At 52.1% G+C, this 13,582-nt stretch overlaps 1 protein-coding gene across 1 annotated transcript in view; it reads right to left on the bottom strand.

The window, feature by feature from the left end:
- Positions 1-422: 422 nt before the first annotated feature.
- The window catches only part of FA2H (fatty acid 2-hydroxylase), a 47,345-nt gene continuing 34,185 nt past the window's right edge, over positions 423-13,582 (bottom strand). Inside the window, exons 3-7 of the mRNA XM_032853960.1 lie at positions 10,494-10,636; positions 9,791-9,897; positions 3,738-3,910; positions 2,002-2,254; positions 423-568 (exon numbers count right to left, since the gene is read on the bottom strand). Of these exons, the coding sequence (XP_032709851.1) occupies positions 489-568; positions 2,002-2,254; positions 3,738-3,910; positions 9,791-9,897; positions 10,494-10,636 (756 nt within the window). The 3' untranslated portion in view covers positions 423-488. The remainder of the gene's footprint in view (positions 569-2,001; positions 2,255-3,737; positions 3,911-9,790; positions 9,898-10,493; positions 10,637-13,582) is intronic.

Below are 13,582 nucleotides of genomic sequence, written 5' to 3'. Positions count from 1 at the left end.
AGAGCCACCAGTCTCCCCAGAAAAGGAAGGTTAGGGAGACAAGGGCCACAGGCCCTGCACATCCACTCTTTGCAGCTCCACCACGGGGACAGGAGTGTCCTAAGGAGTCCAAGCTGTAAGACACAGGTGGGGACACAGGTTTGGCCTCAGAGGTCAGTTTCCTTCATTCCCCTTGGGAAATTCCCTGTTGGCCTGGTCCTGAAGCAGTCCCATGGGCTAAGGCTCAGGGCAGGGGTACACGTGGAGAGGCCGAGATGCTCCAGGAAAGAACTCATCCCGAGAGCTACTTGGTGGGTCAGGAGCGCTGTCTCAGGGTCAGTCCCAGCCTTCCTGGTCTTCCCAGCACCCTCACCGAGCGCAAAGGCCCGACAAAGCCTGTCCTGCCTGGCCGAGCAAACCTTCTTTGCAGGGTCTTGGGGGGGGGGGGCGGGGGGGATGGGGCAGAGGCCACGGCCGGGCAGAGGGTAGGACGGTGGGGCTGGGAGCTGTCATTGCATCTTCAGGTGGGGTTCTTCCGGTATGAGGGTGTGGAAGAAGTGATCCCACAGTTTACTGCTGATGCCGTATCCTAGAGAGGGAGACAAACGGGAAGAAGATGAGGCACTGGAGAGGACGTGCGAGGAATTTCCTCAGGAAGGGAGCCTGGGGAGGGAGGACCAGTGCGCAGGCGGGGTTTGAACATCTGTCCCTGCTGGCCTTCCCAACTCTCAGGGCCATCCTGGCAGAAGTCGAGAGCCCGGCACTTGTGTTTCTAGTCTCCCGAGGATGTCACTGGAATAAATCCAAGTTCCTTATCGGTCCTGAGTTCCAGGGGGAGCCTGGCCCCTGCCTGATGCTTCCCCTCTGTCATACTTTAGCCTCTTCCTTCTCTTTGGAGATGACAACTTCATTCCTGCTTCACAGGCTGGAACAGAGACTTTGCATCTGTTGCTCCTGGGATGCTCTTCCCCCAGACACTGGATGCCGGCTCCTCTTAGCGGACACCTCAGCTGCAAAGACAGCTCTGCGCGGACACCTTCCTGGACCGCTCGACCTAGGGCTGGGCCGTCGTAGGTGGGAGACCCTGGCCCGTGTGGCTGCTGGGCACCAACCACTAGAGCTAGAGCTATGGAGGTACTAGATTCCTAATGTCATTTTATTTTACTTGACTTAAATTTCAGTTTGAAAACGGAGAGTTGATTGAGTTCTGGAAAACTTGTAAGCACTGTTTACAACAACTCACATGTATGAATCTACTTTTTTGGCACTTTTTATAGTCAATTTTATAAACTCTAAAAATAGATCAAGTATTTCTAATGAAAACTTAGCACTTGAATTGAGATGTGCTGTAAGTGCAAAGTCCACACCAGATGTTGAAGACTTAATATATGACAGAGAATGTAATATATCTCATTAGCAAATGTCCATATTAGTTACAGGTTGAAATGGTGATATTTTGGTTGTATTTGGCCTAATAAAATATATTATCAAAACTAACTACATTTGGTGTGCCTGGGTGGCTCAGTCATCTGCCTTCGGCTCAGGTCATGATCCCAGGAGTCCTGGGATCGAGTCCTGCATCGGGCTCTCTGCTCAGCAGGGAGCCTGCTTCCCCCTCTGCCCACCCCACCCCATTCACATGCTGCTTCTCTCTCTCTCTCAAATAAATAAAAATCTTAAAAATTTAGAAAAAAAGTATATCTGTTTAATTTTACTTGTCAATGAAGCCACTAGAAAATCTAAAATCACCTCTGTGACTCGCATTATATTTTGTTAGACACAGCTGGACCCTCCACCACAACCTGTTGGTTTCTTCTTTCTGTGGCCCTTAACACGGCGTAAAATCATCTTTGCTAATTTATTGATTTTCTTGTCTCCCAGTGAGGGGGTCAGAGCTCCTGATTTGTCTTGCTATAGATTCCCCCGTACCTAGAATAGTGCCTGGACTTTGCTAAGGCCTCAATGGTGATTGGCAAATAAAAGAATAAACAAATGGGGGAGGCAGGGACGTGTGGGCCTCACCTGACTTCTGATGTGCAAAGTGATGCTTGGCGTGGTAGGCCTTCATGTTGTACAGGTAGGAGCCCTTGTGTGGCGAGCCGAAGTGTAGGTAGTAATGGATCATATCGTAGATGATGTAGCCCAGGAGGCCCCCAGCAAACATTATGCCCCCCACTGCCTCAGGGAGGAGGAGCCGTAGAATGATGTAGAAGAAGGCAATACCCAGAGAAGCCGGTACGGGGGGGAAGACCAGGCGGGATTCATCGAAGGGTGCCTGCGGATGGAGAGGGTCACATGTCAGAAGACAGCCAGGCCAGCCAACCTGTAGTCTCAGCAGCAGAGGATAGGGGCAGAGCAGCCCACACATTCCAGCAGCGTGTCATGGGGGTGGGGGGACTGGCACCTTCGGTGGCTTTGGGGAGGGCAGGCCACCATGCTTGAGAGCCCTTGAGATCCTGTCCTGCTCCCATTTTCAAGCCGGGATATGACCTGGAAGCATGTCCCCGAACATGGTGGTGGATGTGATGTGGGTGGGACCCCTCATGGCTCAGAGTCTTGCTTTCTGCTCATGAGGTCACTTTGGCTCTGGAATTTGTAAAGTGCTAGAGAGGAGAGCTACCACCAGACGCCACGCAGGGTCCCCGCACTGAGGCCTGATGTTGTCTGGGAGGGCAGCACCCCGACAAGCTGAGGTCAGTGCAGGCTCACAGGGAAGAATGGTACTGGAAGTGTTCACAGATACATTCTCCCCGTCCCTACATCCTCAGGGGAGCCCTACTTGGTTCTAAGGGGGTGTGGTCACGGTGAACCAGAACAAAGAGCCAAGACTCAGGCTCTGGAGCATCAGAAGCCAAGGGCTTGGCATGGAGGTACGATTTCAGAGATGCCTTGGTGAGTATTCTGGGAAGAGCCTGACCCTCTCTGGGCTGGGAGGGCGGGTGGGGAAGAGCGAGAGAAAGCAGGTGATAGTCTCAGGGCCATGTGCTGACGTGGGCCTCCACCCCCCACCCCCGCCCCAGCTCCTTGAAGAAGGTGGGAAGGGAGGGAAGTGGGAGGGAGAAAATAGGGAAGGCATGCCCTGGGTGAGGCAGAGAATAGCACCCTGCAGGAACTGAGAAGGAGGGGTGGGGACTGCAGCCTCCTACATCAGCTCTGGTTTTGCTCCCAGCCTCTGGATGACATACTGTCTGTCCCCCAAGGGCCGCAGGGTGGTGGAGGGTTGAGTGCCTCAACAGAATGGGACACAACTTCTTGGGTGTGACTTTGGGCAACTTCCTCTGTTTCTTAATTTCTCCAAGCCTCCGTGTGCTACTCTGCTGAGGGGGACAACCATAGCACCGTGTTCAGAAGGAAGCTCTACGGGGGGCTGTGACTTTTTACTGTTTTGTCCAACGGTGTCTAGAACAGTGCCTGCATGTGGTGAGCACTGGGGGCGCGGGAGAGGGGGCGTCTGTCCAATGAATGAATGAATGAACTGGTTGCTGTGAGCATTCAAGGCGATCTCTGAAATGGACCCAGACCCGCCGCGTGCCCGGCGTGAATGAGGACTGCGCGCAGGCACGACGCGCGCTCACGAGGCGCGCTCACAATGCCGACGCAAAGCCCGCGCCGGGTCAGACCAGGCGCGGGTCATCCCTCTGAGCAGCACCGAGTACCCTGATTGCCTCTTGCTCCGCGGCTGCCTCCCACAGAGACCCGCAGGCCCCTGGGCGCTGGGGACAGCTGCCAGGCTACAGGCGGGAGCCTGCCCCGCTCACCTTGTGGTGCTGGCCGTGCAGGACGAAGTGCAGCATGATGAGGTAATGGCTGTCCCTGGGGGGCTTCATGTGGAATAGGAAGCGGTGGATGAGGTACTCCAGCAGGCTCCAGAGGAGCACCCCCATCACGAAGAGGCCCGGGAACGCGGACTGAGGCAGGGCCACCGAGTACTCTGCAGAGCGGCAGGAGAGAGAGGGGCCGCGTCAGGGCGGATGGCCCCAGGGCGCTTCGATGGCTGGCGGCTCCAGGCGTCCCGTCCCGTGTCACTGCCCTGTCGCCTGGGGAACGCTCACCCTCCATCCACCAGCTAGGGGGCCGCGCCACCTTCGAGGGGGCTCTTGGGTCAAAATGGGCAGTGAGGCCTGAGGATCTGGGCTGGGCTGGGCTGGCCGGAGCGGTCCTCTCGGGGAACGATGGCGCTGCCCGCCGCGGGTCTGAGATCCTCCTGAGGGAGACTAAGAGGAGCAGCTGTGACCAGCGCTGGAACTTTCTCTGGTGCTGTGGTCTGAGTGTCCCCCCACCCCCGCCGCCAAATTCTTATGTGAGCCAAAGGGAGGGTGTTGGGAGGTGGGCCCTTGAGGGGCGCTTAGGTCGTGAGGGTGGAGCCATCACGGACAGGACTCGTGCCCTCGTGGGAGAGACCCCACTGAGCTCCTCCCCTTTCGGCCTTGGGAGGATACACCAAGTTTGGGACCTGCAAGGGGGGCCGCTCGCCGGACCAGGCTGGCATCCTGATCTTGGACTTTCAGTCTTTGGAACTGTGAGCAATCAATTTCTGTTTTTTTTATAAGCCCCCCAGTCTGCGATGTTTTGTTAAAGCAGTTGGAATGGAGGACGTACCTGGGAAGGGTGATCTTGCTTTAGTGGCACTGGGGAGAGGGAGGGATGACACCAACTAAGCCAGTAGAGCCAGGGGATTGGGGGCAAACGATGTTAACAACAAGGGATGAGGGAGGGAGGGGCAGGAAGGACAGAAAAACCCAAGTAGAGAAATCTTAACAGATAAGACTTGAAATCATAGCATATATAAGAGAGATGTGAAAAACCTCAAGATGATTTATTTGCCTGGAGACCAGAAGACCAGAGAGATAGACTTGTCATCAGGTGTGAGGTTCCCCACCCCCAACCCTCTGATGACAGCCCACGGTCTTGGAAGCTCTCACTTCTTGTCCTCACTCATTTTTGGCTTCATGGGGACACCAGCTCTGGCCACTACTTTCTCCACGCCTATTCTCACTCGGAGTTGTACTTTCCTCCACAAGCCATTGCTTTCGCCAGACTTCCTCTCTCCTTTGAAAAATAACAGCTTTCATGAAATATAATTCACATATCCTATCATTCACCCCCTTAAAGTGTACGATTCAGTGGTTTCTTTAGTATAGTCAGTATTGCGCAGCCAATCACCAGTCAATTCTAGAACATTTCTATCACCCCAAAAAGAAACCCTGTCTCCGTTAGCAGTCACTCCCCATTCCTCCCCACCCCTGCTCTTTCCCAGCCCCTGGGAAAGCACAAATCTGCTTTCTATCTATGGATCTGCCTATTCTGGACATTTCCATATAAATGGAATCCTGCCATGTGTGGTCCTTTACGACTGGCTTTTTTTTTTTTTTTTTACATACACTATTTTCAAGGCTCATCTTTGTTGTAGCGTGTGTCTGGATTTCATTCCTTTTTTTTTCCATGTACCACCTCCGTTTATCCGTTCCTCAGTTGATGGACATCTGGACTGTTTCTACTTTGGGGCTATTACAGATAATGCTGCCATGAGCTTCCAGTACGTTTTTGTGTGGGCATGTTTTCTGTCTCCTCTCCCCACCTGCTGGGTCACTTGGCTTTTCCTCTCTTTTCTAGATGCCCCTCGTCAGGTACCATCACGGAAATGCTGCCCCTGTCCTCAGCACCAAAGCCTTGACCCTCGACTCTCACACATTCTCTGCTGGATCCTGGAAGTCGGCCGGGCTCATTGGCTAGCAACCCCCCTTCCCCAGACCTCCTTCACCCTGGTCCTGGACAGGCAATAAGCCTGTCCACAGATGCCCATAGTCAGCAGCTGTCAAATGAGGCCAATCATCTTCTTCTTCCTGCCCATCCTGTCACCCTTCTGCCACAGCCAGGGGTTCCAACATCCACACATGACCAAAAGCTTGACTTATCCCTCCCTTCTGCATCCATCCAGGCACCAGGCCCTGTGGGTTCTCCCTAACGGCTCTTGGTGAAGCAAAAGAAGCCAGAGCCCAAAGCCCACGTGTTGTATGATTCCACCTGTACAGAATGTCTAGAATTGGCAAATGTACAGAGGCAGAAGGCTTATTTGGTGGTTACAGGGGCTGGGGAAAAGGGAAATGGGGAGTGACTGCTCAGTGGGTACAGGGTTTCCTTTTGGGGTGGTGAAGACGTTTTGGACCTAGGCAGAGGTGGTGGTTGTATCCTGTTGCAAAGGTACTAAATGCCACTGAATTGCTCCCTTTAAGTTGGTTAATTTTATGTTACGGGAATCTCATCTCAATTAAAAAAAAGTCTCTCTGGTGGATCCACTGCTCTTCATCCCTTACTGCATTATCACTTCTTGCCCAATGAGGCATCTGCCTCCCAGCCCACTCCCCTGCGTCCGGGCACTGCTCAAACTCTTCCATGGTGCCTCCTTACCTTAGATAAAGTGCAAACCCCCAGCAGGGCACTCAGAGTTCCTTGAGTCCCGTCCTGCCAGCCACATCCTTGCCTTGCTTCCCTGTCCACCTGTCCTGGGGCCAAACCAGAGTCCTTAGGTCTCCTTAGATGTACCTTATCCTCCTTCCTCCCCGCTCTCACCAGATCCCTAATTTTGCTCATGTTTTCTTTACTTCCCTCCCTGCCCCCTTATCCTTGGAGATTCAGAGATGTCTGCTTCGAGAAACCTCCGCAGATGCCCTTCATCCCCACCTGGGCTGGTTTCCGAGCTCCTGCCCCGCCCTTCACATGATGCTTAGGGCTGCGCTGTGGCTGCTGTTTCACCCTCCATCCCCATCTTACAGAGAGTGGGCCCAGTGTAGATGACCACAGGTGGCTGCTGAGGAAGGAAGAAAGCCCAGGAAGGCAGGGGGAGGAGGTGACCTTCTGGCTCTCTGAAACAGAATCCAGGCCCAGCCCCATTCTGATAAAATAATGAAGGACCAATATGAACCTGACCTTTTGTACCAGGCTGAGCTGGGGGGCGGGGTAAGGGTGAGCAGTAACCATAAGAGAGCCTGGAGGGCTTCTCAAATGGGACCATACTGCTGACGGCTGACCCAGTGGGGTGGGGCGTGGGGGGAGCAGAGGCCTTCGGCAACCTCCCCCCCGCCCCCCAGGGCCTACCAGCCATGGAGCAGTGATTCACAGCCAAATCCCTAGGAATTGGCACCCGAAGGCGAGCTTCCTCCTCAGTCCACTTGCTCCTAACCTGCAGCTCTGCAGGTGATTCTCCCAGAGTGGTGAGCTCAGTGGTGGAAATTCATCAGGATGTCAGCCTGAGCTGTGTCCCCATTTGGTACAAGAAACCTGCCTAACAGCTTTGCGTGAGTGACCACCTGACCTTGGCGGGGCTGCTCAGGTAGGCAAGAAAGCCCTCCTTCCGGGGAAGCTCTGACACCTCTGGGGTCCTTCAGAACACTCTGGTGAAGGACACAGAGCACAGGCTCTGGATTTGCAGACCTGGGTTCAAATCCCGACTCTGCACCACCTCGGTGTTTTCTCAACAGTAAAATATCCTACCCACCATGAAAGGCTGCTGTTCAGAGAGAGGAAACAGACTACCTGATTATATACTAAGGATATACACTATATAGTAAGACTAATACACTATTATATATTAATACTGATAATAATATAGTGCTCCTCATATATAATTGGTAGCTACTATAACTTTCAGATGGGACCACTTAAATTTAAGTATGAGGCAAAAATACATCCAAGTCCTAACTTGTGCCCACCTTGTCCTGATTCTCCTTGTAGAGTTCTGGAGGGTCCCCTGTTGAAGGGTCCCAGCCTAGCCCCCTGCCTTCCCCAGCCCACAGTGCAGGAGCCCTACCTCACTGCTTAGCTCTCTTCTCAGCAGGGAAAGGACGGGATACGCAGGAACATTCCCTGGCCACGGACTTTGGTCTTGACCTTGGCTCAGGTGGCCTGCATCCCTAAGATGCTGCCTGGCCATGGTTCTGGCATGGTGCTCACTCTCCTCTGCTCCCAGGAACTGCTCTGAGGGCTGTCCTAAATTTGCAGAACCCCTCTACCTTTCCAAGCATTTTCACACGTGCGTCTGGGAATTTCAGCATTGAACTGGCATCTCTGTTCAGCTTCCAAAGCTTCTTGGCACCCTGATTTTTCCGCCTTTATTCCCATTTACCCTCTGTCCAACAGCTGCACTGGGACCCTTTTGAGCATCCCCTCATGGTTCTTATCCTCTCTGCCTGTGGCCTGTGCCTCGCCTGATGAGCTAGGGGATGAGGGAGGGCTGTGGACACATCTCTTTCATGCCATCATTCCTGGCCTTGTGGTCACAGACTCTACACTGGACCTCTATTAGACAGCACAGTTCAGCTCTCTGCAGTGGCCTGCCTCTGGACCCAGCCCTCAAACCACCCTCCCCGCCACACAGAAGAGTCCCCTCCTATAGGTCAAACCTCTGCCCGCCCCCTCACCCCAGCATCACCCCTGTCGGCCCATCCGGCCGGAGCTGGTACCGAGTGGCATCTCTGGAGGAATCCTGCAGAGGGACCTGGGCCAAAGCTCTGGCATCCCCTTCCCCCTCCGGCTGCCAGGCTTGGCGGCCCTGCCACTGTTGGTGATTGTTAGGGGAGCGCCGGGTGGACAGTGGGCGATTCAGTGAGCAGGCCTTCTGAGCAACAAGCCCCGTGCTGTGCCTGAGCTATTCAGCGTGGGCAGAAAAGGGTAACCTTGGCTTGCAGGGCGGGCGTGTTAACCCGTGGTGCACGGGAGCAGTTCTGGGTGCTGGGGGACTTCCTGCAGCTTGTCCATCTCCCACCTCCCCCAGGGCCAGCTGGGAAAACAGGCTCTCCTCACTGCAGCCTCCTGGTCACTCTCACCTAAGCCATTCAGGCCCTCAACTTGCCACTCCCAGCAGAGGTGGGCAGGAAAGAAGCCTTGGAGTGTGGGGAGAAGGAGCCCATGTCCGGCAGAGAGAGGGGGGCCTCTGAAGGTTCACAGTCAAGAACATGACAGTCAATCAGAAGAGGAAAGTCCACCCCTCAACGACCCACAGCAGCCCTCTCCTGCCTGTCCCCCAACCTCACCTCTGTCTGAGCCACCCTCCCCCGACCTCCGGGAGCTAGCACCTCACCGAGGCTGGCTGTGCTAGCACAGGAGACCATCTGGGCAGGCGGCTTATTCCTAGAGGCACAAGCAGGGCAGTAGGCTGCGGAAGTGGCTACACCCAAGCCCGTCCTAGCCACGGGAACTGAACCACCTGCTTGACCTGTCTGAGGCACCATCTCCTCATCTCTAAAAGGGCACGGTGACAGTACCACTCTCATGGAAATGCTGGGAGGGCTGAAGGGGGTGGTCCCTGAAAAGCAGCTGGCCTGGCACATGGTAAGTGCTCACAGTCATTAGTGGGGTTGGTACTCCAGGTCAGGGTTTCTGCTGCATGGGCCTCTGCCCAGGGAACACGGCAGGATACCCCCACATCCTTCTCTCCCAGGTTCTAACCTGTGTTGTGCTCATGGAGCATTGTGAGTCCAGCTCCCAGCTGTGCACCTAGTGCAATGATTTCATTCTGTTTCTTAACCAGCCCAAGTCACATTTCACAGCACTAGACTCAGCAGGAAGCCCTCTTTTTTATTGCTATGAAATGATTTCATTTAGTTTCTGCTAACATGTGGCTGTTTTGTTTTTTTTCCTTTATCCATTTAGGGTTGGGGTGGGGGGAGCCTGCCATTGTTCTTTGGGAGTCTATTGCTACAGATAGGTCTCCTCTACAAATGTTCATGATGTGGCTTGGGGTTCTAGGTTCTTCAAAACTCAGGACCAGAGACAACACTGGAATCTCCTGCCTCCAGGAAGGAACCAACGTTACCTGTGCTGAAGGACTCGAAGAGTCGAACGTTGCCCTGAGCGAGGGTTCGGTAGTGGGACCAACTGAAGTACAGCATCAGGGGCATCCAGATGATGGGGACATTGTACCTGCAGGAGAGCCATCAGGGTAAGAGAGATATATGCACTGGGGCTCTACTGCGTCCAGCTTCCCCAGAGATGCATCTCTCAACTAGAGGAAGGGATGAATGAGACCGAAGCCTATATGGAAAGCTTATGGAGACACAGGGCCAAAGGGACACTGCTTTAGGGGTGGGGAGTAGAAAAGAAGAGAGAGACTGTAAGTCTATCTGCTTCTGTCTCTGAGATAAGTTTTCGGAAGAAAAGAACTGCATCCCTGCGGCGAGACTGTGTGCAGCTGGATGGATGCTGACCTCTTGTGGCAAAGGAGCCAATTGCAGGCAAAATTATTCCCATGGGCTTTAGAAGCTGGAAAATCCTCCAAAGAGTCTGGACTAAACAGGGGTGACATCAAAAGTGGTTCCGGTTACATGTTACGTTGCCACTGACTCAGTGGGTAAGCCTGCAGAGGAATGGAGTATGTCTATGGCATGTTCCAGTATTCTCAACAGCTTATAATACAGCTCGAGGCTCTGGGGAGGGCCCCAACTGCCCCTTCCCCTTCTGTATCTGACTAGCAGCATCAGGAGAGAGGGAGCCCACCACGGGCCCAGAGCAGGGCTCACCAGACACTCTTGGAGAGGGCCTCGATGAGGTCAGAGTGGAAGAGGCGGATGGGTCTGATCACTGGCTGGTGGACCCACTCATCATACTTCTCTCCCAAGTGGCCTACCTGCCACAGTAGGGGCTTCTGCCAGTCTACCAAATCCTGCAAGAGACAAAGTCAAGTGGACTTGATATTCACACCTGTGCACACTCATTCTTCCAATACCCCAATCCCCATCCTCCACCTCAGCTCACGTGGTCCGTAGGGCACTACCCACCCTTCCACTTCCGTGATCCCAGAAGTGACGTGCTTATCTCAGCCCACTGGTCACAGAAATGTGATCTAGGACAGGCCCATGACCTGAGTGGATGCAATGAACTGTCAGACACCCTTTCTTTCTTCCTGCTGGAGATGCTAAGTTGGCAGGGCACAACCCTGGATTTGCTAGTAGAGTCTACTCGAGGACTTTGTCAATACAGAGAATAGCCAAACCAGGAGCTGGGTACACTGAATCTGAATGATGACACCTGAGCACCCAGATTCAGCCACACCTGAAGCCTAAAGTCCTTCCCAGGACTCGTTAGGTACAGGAGCCAATACATTCTGTACTGGTAATAAGAGGCCTTTTCCCTTTTACCATTGGCTTTCTTCTTGATGTTGACCTGAGTGTTTCATTCATTCATTCATTCATTCATTCACAAATTTGCTTGATATTTCATGTATGTATGTATTTTTATGCAAGCTGCTAAGAAAAATAAACAGTAATGTAAATGACCATCTTCACTTTACCTAGCTTAGTGCTTAATCAGAGTAGACTCTAGAGTCAGGTCCAGGTATAAATCCTGGCCCCATCACTTACTGTGTGGCCTTGGGCAAATTACCCAACCTCTCTGAGCTTCAGATTCCCCAGCTATGAGATGGAAGTAATAATAATAGTACCTGCCTAAAATGCTTGGCAACATGGAACATGCCATCAAGATAGTATGTTTAGCGGTGATACAGGCAGGCTGAGATCAGGATATAGAATGACTGGTACAAATGCCTGGGTCCGGGGTTGAAGACAAAGACTTTGCAGAAAACCCAGGGGTTGGGCTAGAGCTTAGAAAATATGGAGGACAAGAAAAGGAGGGGAGGGACAGGGTGTAGAGGAAGACATGGAGTTGAGAATGACTGTGGCCCATTTGGTACCTTGACACTGATCCTCAGGGCAGGAGGAAGAAATCTGCTGACACCTTCAGATGGCAGAACACCATGTACCAGGCCCACAAGTGGGCACTTCTTTCCCCAGGCCAACTGTTTTCAAGGTAGGGATGTATACATACCCTAGGGGTATTCCCAGGCTGATCCGCAGATGCAGGGAGAGAATATTAGAGACCCTTTCTATTTGTGACATATTTATCTCATCTTTAAACCACATATGAATATTTTCTAATGTACATAATATGAGTACATTAGCACATGCAAATAATTTATACATAATTAAAATGGACATACAATGGAGAAGGCACTCTCAATGTTTTAGTCATAGGGATACAAGATAAAATAAACTTGGAAGCTGCAGCTCTAGGCAAAGGAAAACTCTTAAAGATTTCTGCTGAGTCCGGGTATTGAAGAAGATTAATCTGGACCAAAATCAGTAAATTAAAACCAGTAAAAAACAATGAATTTGTAGTGATGGGCCATCTTGAAAGCCAGACTCTGCCATTTATCAGAAATAGGCAAGTGCCTTTACCTCTTAGAGCTCCTCGGCTCCAAAAGCCAGCTCGCTCTGACCTACCACCCACAACAAGGCTGAGATGTGCCCAGTGTGTGGTGGAGTAAATCAGTAAATCTCAGTAAATCTCCAACATAAGGGAGTAGCCATTGAAGGTGAGAAAGGAGATAGTATCAGGAGAGTAAAAGAGAGGAAAAGGAGGTGTACATGATGGAAGAGCCCTTGAGCCTGGGGGAAGGAGTCAACAGTGATTCAGAGACCTGTCTTCCCGCATCCCTGGCTGGAGCGTCATTCTTGCCCAGACCTCCGTGCCAAGGCTGGCATAGCTTTAGCAGATCTCCAAGCCCTGCCACAGGTGAAAACAGCCCCACTACCACTGCCTTGGAGCAGGGGTGTAGGGGCCTCAGGGCAAGCAGGGAATTTACTGGGCATTCTTTCTGTTCCTGTGACCAGGGGGAAAGACCCAAAGATCTTTGTGTTTCCTGCCATGTGAACTTGGTAATTCCCACATAGGGGCTGCCTTCCTGCTTCTCAGGTTAGGAAATGACTCAGGTCAGCCTGGAGACATACCATTCAGCACCAGTTATACAGTCAACCACCCAAATTCCACCTGGTGCCTGCTCACTTCCTGGCCCCAGTCTCCACTCCTCCTTGACTTTCTCCCTTGGGTCTCATAGGAAACAGATTCATTGGGTACATGCTGTCTCATTCCTTCCATTCCTCGGCCTCATGTCTCTACACATGCACGCTCACAGCACCACCTACCAGGAAAAAGAACTGGAGGAACCAGCTAGTGGCCTGTATTTACACCCTATCTTGCAGCAGCCTGCAGAGCCCCACCTCAGAGGAAGCAAAGCCAGGGTCATGGTTAAGAACTTGAGGCTCTGTCCCAAATGCAATAACCTTGAGAACTAACATCCGCAGAGCATTTGTCATATGCCGAGCATGGTTCTAAACACGTTGGGATTCAATAATTTGATACTCACCATACCCCTAACGAGGCAGGTACTGTTATTATTATTCTGGAGACGGGAAATGAGACTGGGTAACTTGCCCAAGGTTGCCCAGTTTTGTCTTTTTGATGAATTGGCTCCTCTATCTTTGGGTAATAGCTATCTTGGTCCTTTGTCTTTGTCCTGAAGTCCACTTTGTCTGATTTTAATGGAGCCACTACTGGGCTTTTTTATGCTTGGTGTTTGCATGGTCTATCTTTTCCCACCCTTTTACTCTCCTCTTGAGTATATCTTTACATTTAAAGTGCATCTCTTGAGCATAGCATATAATTGGGTCTTGCTTTTTTGATCTAGACAGGCAATCTCTGAGTTTTAATTGGAGTATTTAGTCCATTTATATTTAATGCTGGGGTAGGTCTACCATCTTGCTATTTGTTTTCT

The sequence above is a fragment of the Lontra canadensis genome, unplaced genomic scaffold, assembly GCF_010015895.1.
Source record: "Lontra canadensis isolate GAN:19392208 unplaced genomic scaffold, GSC_riverotter_1.0 scaffold8, whole genome shotgun sequence".
Lineage (NCBI taxonomy): Eukaryota > Metazoa > Chordata > Mammalia > Carnivora > Mustelidae > Lontra > Lontra canadensis.
This window is presented reverse-complemented; position numbering and strand designations above follow the sequence as displayed.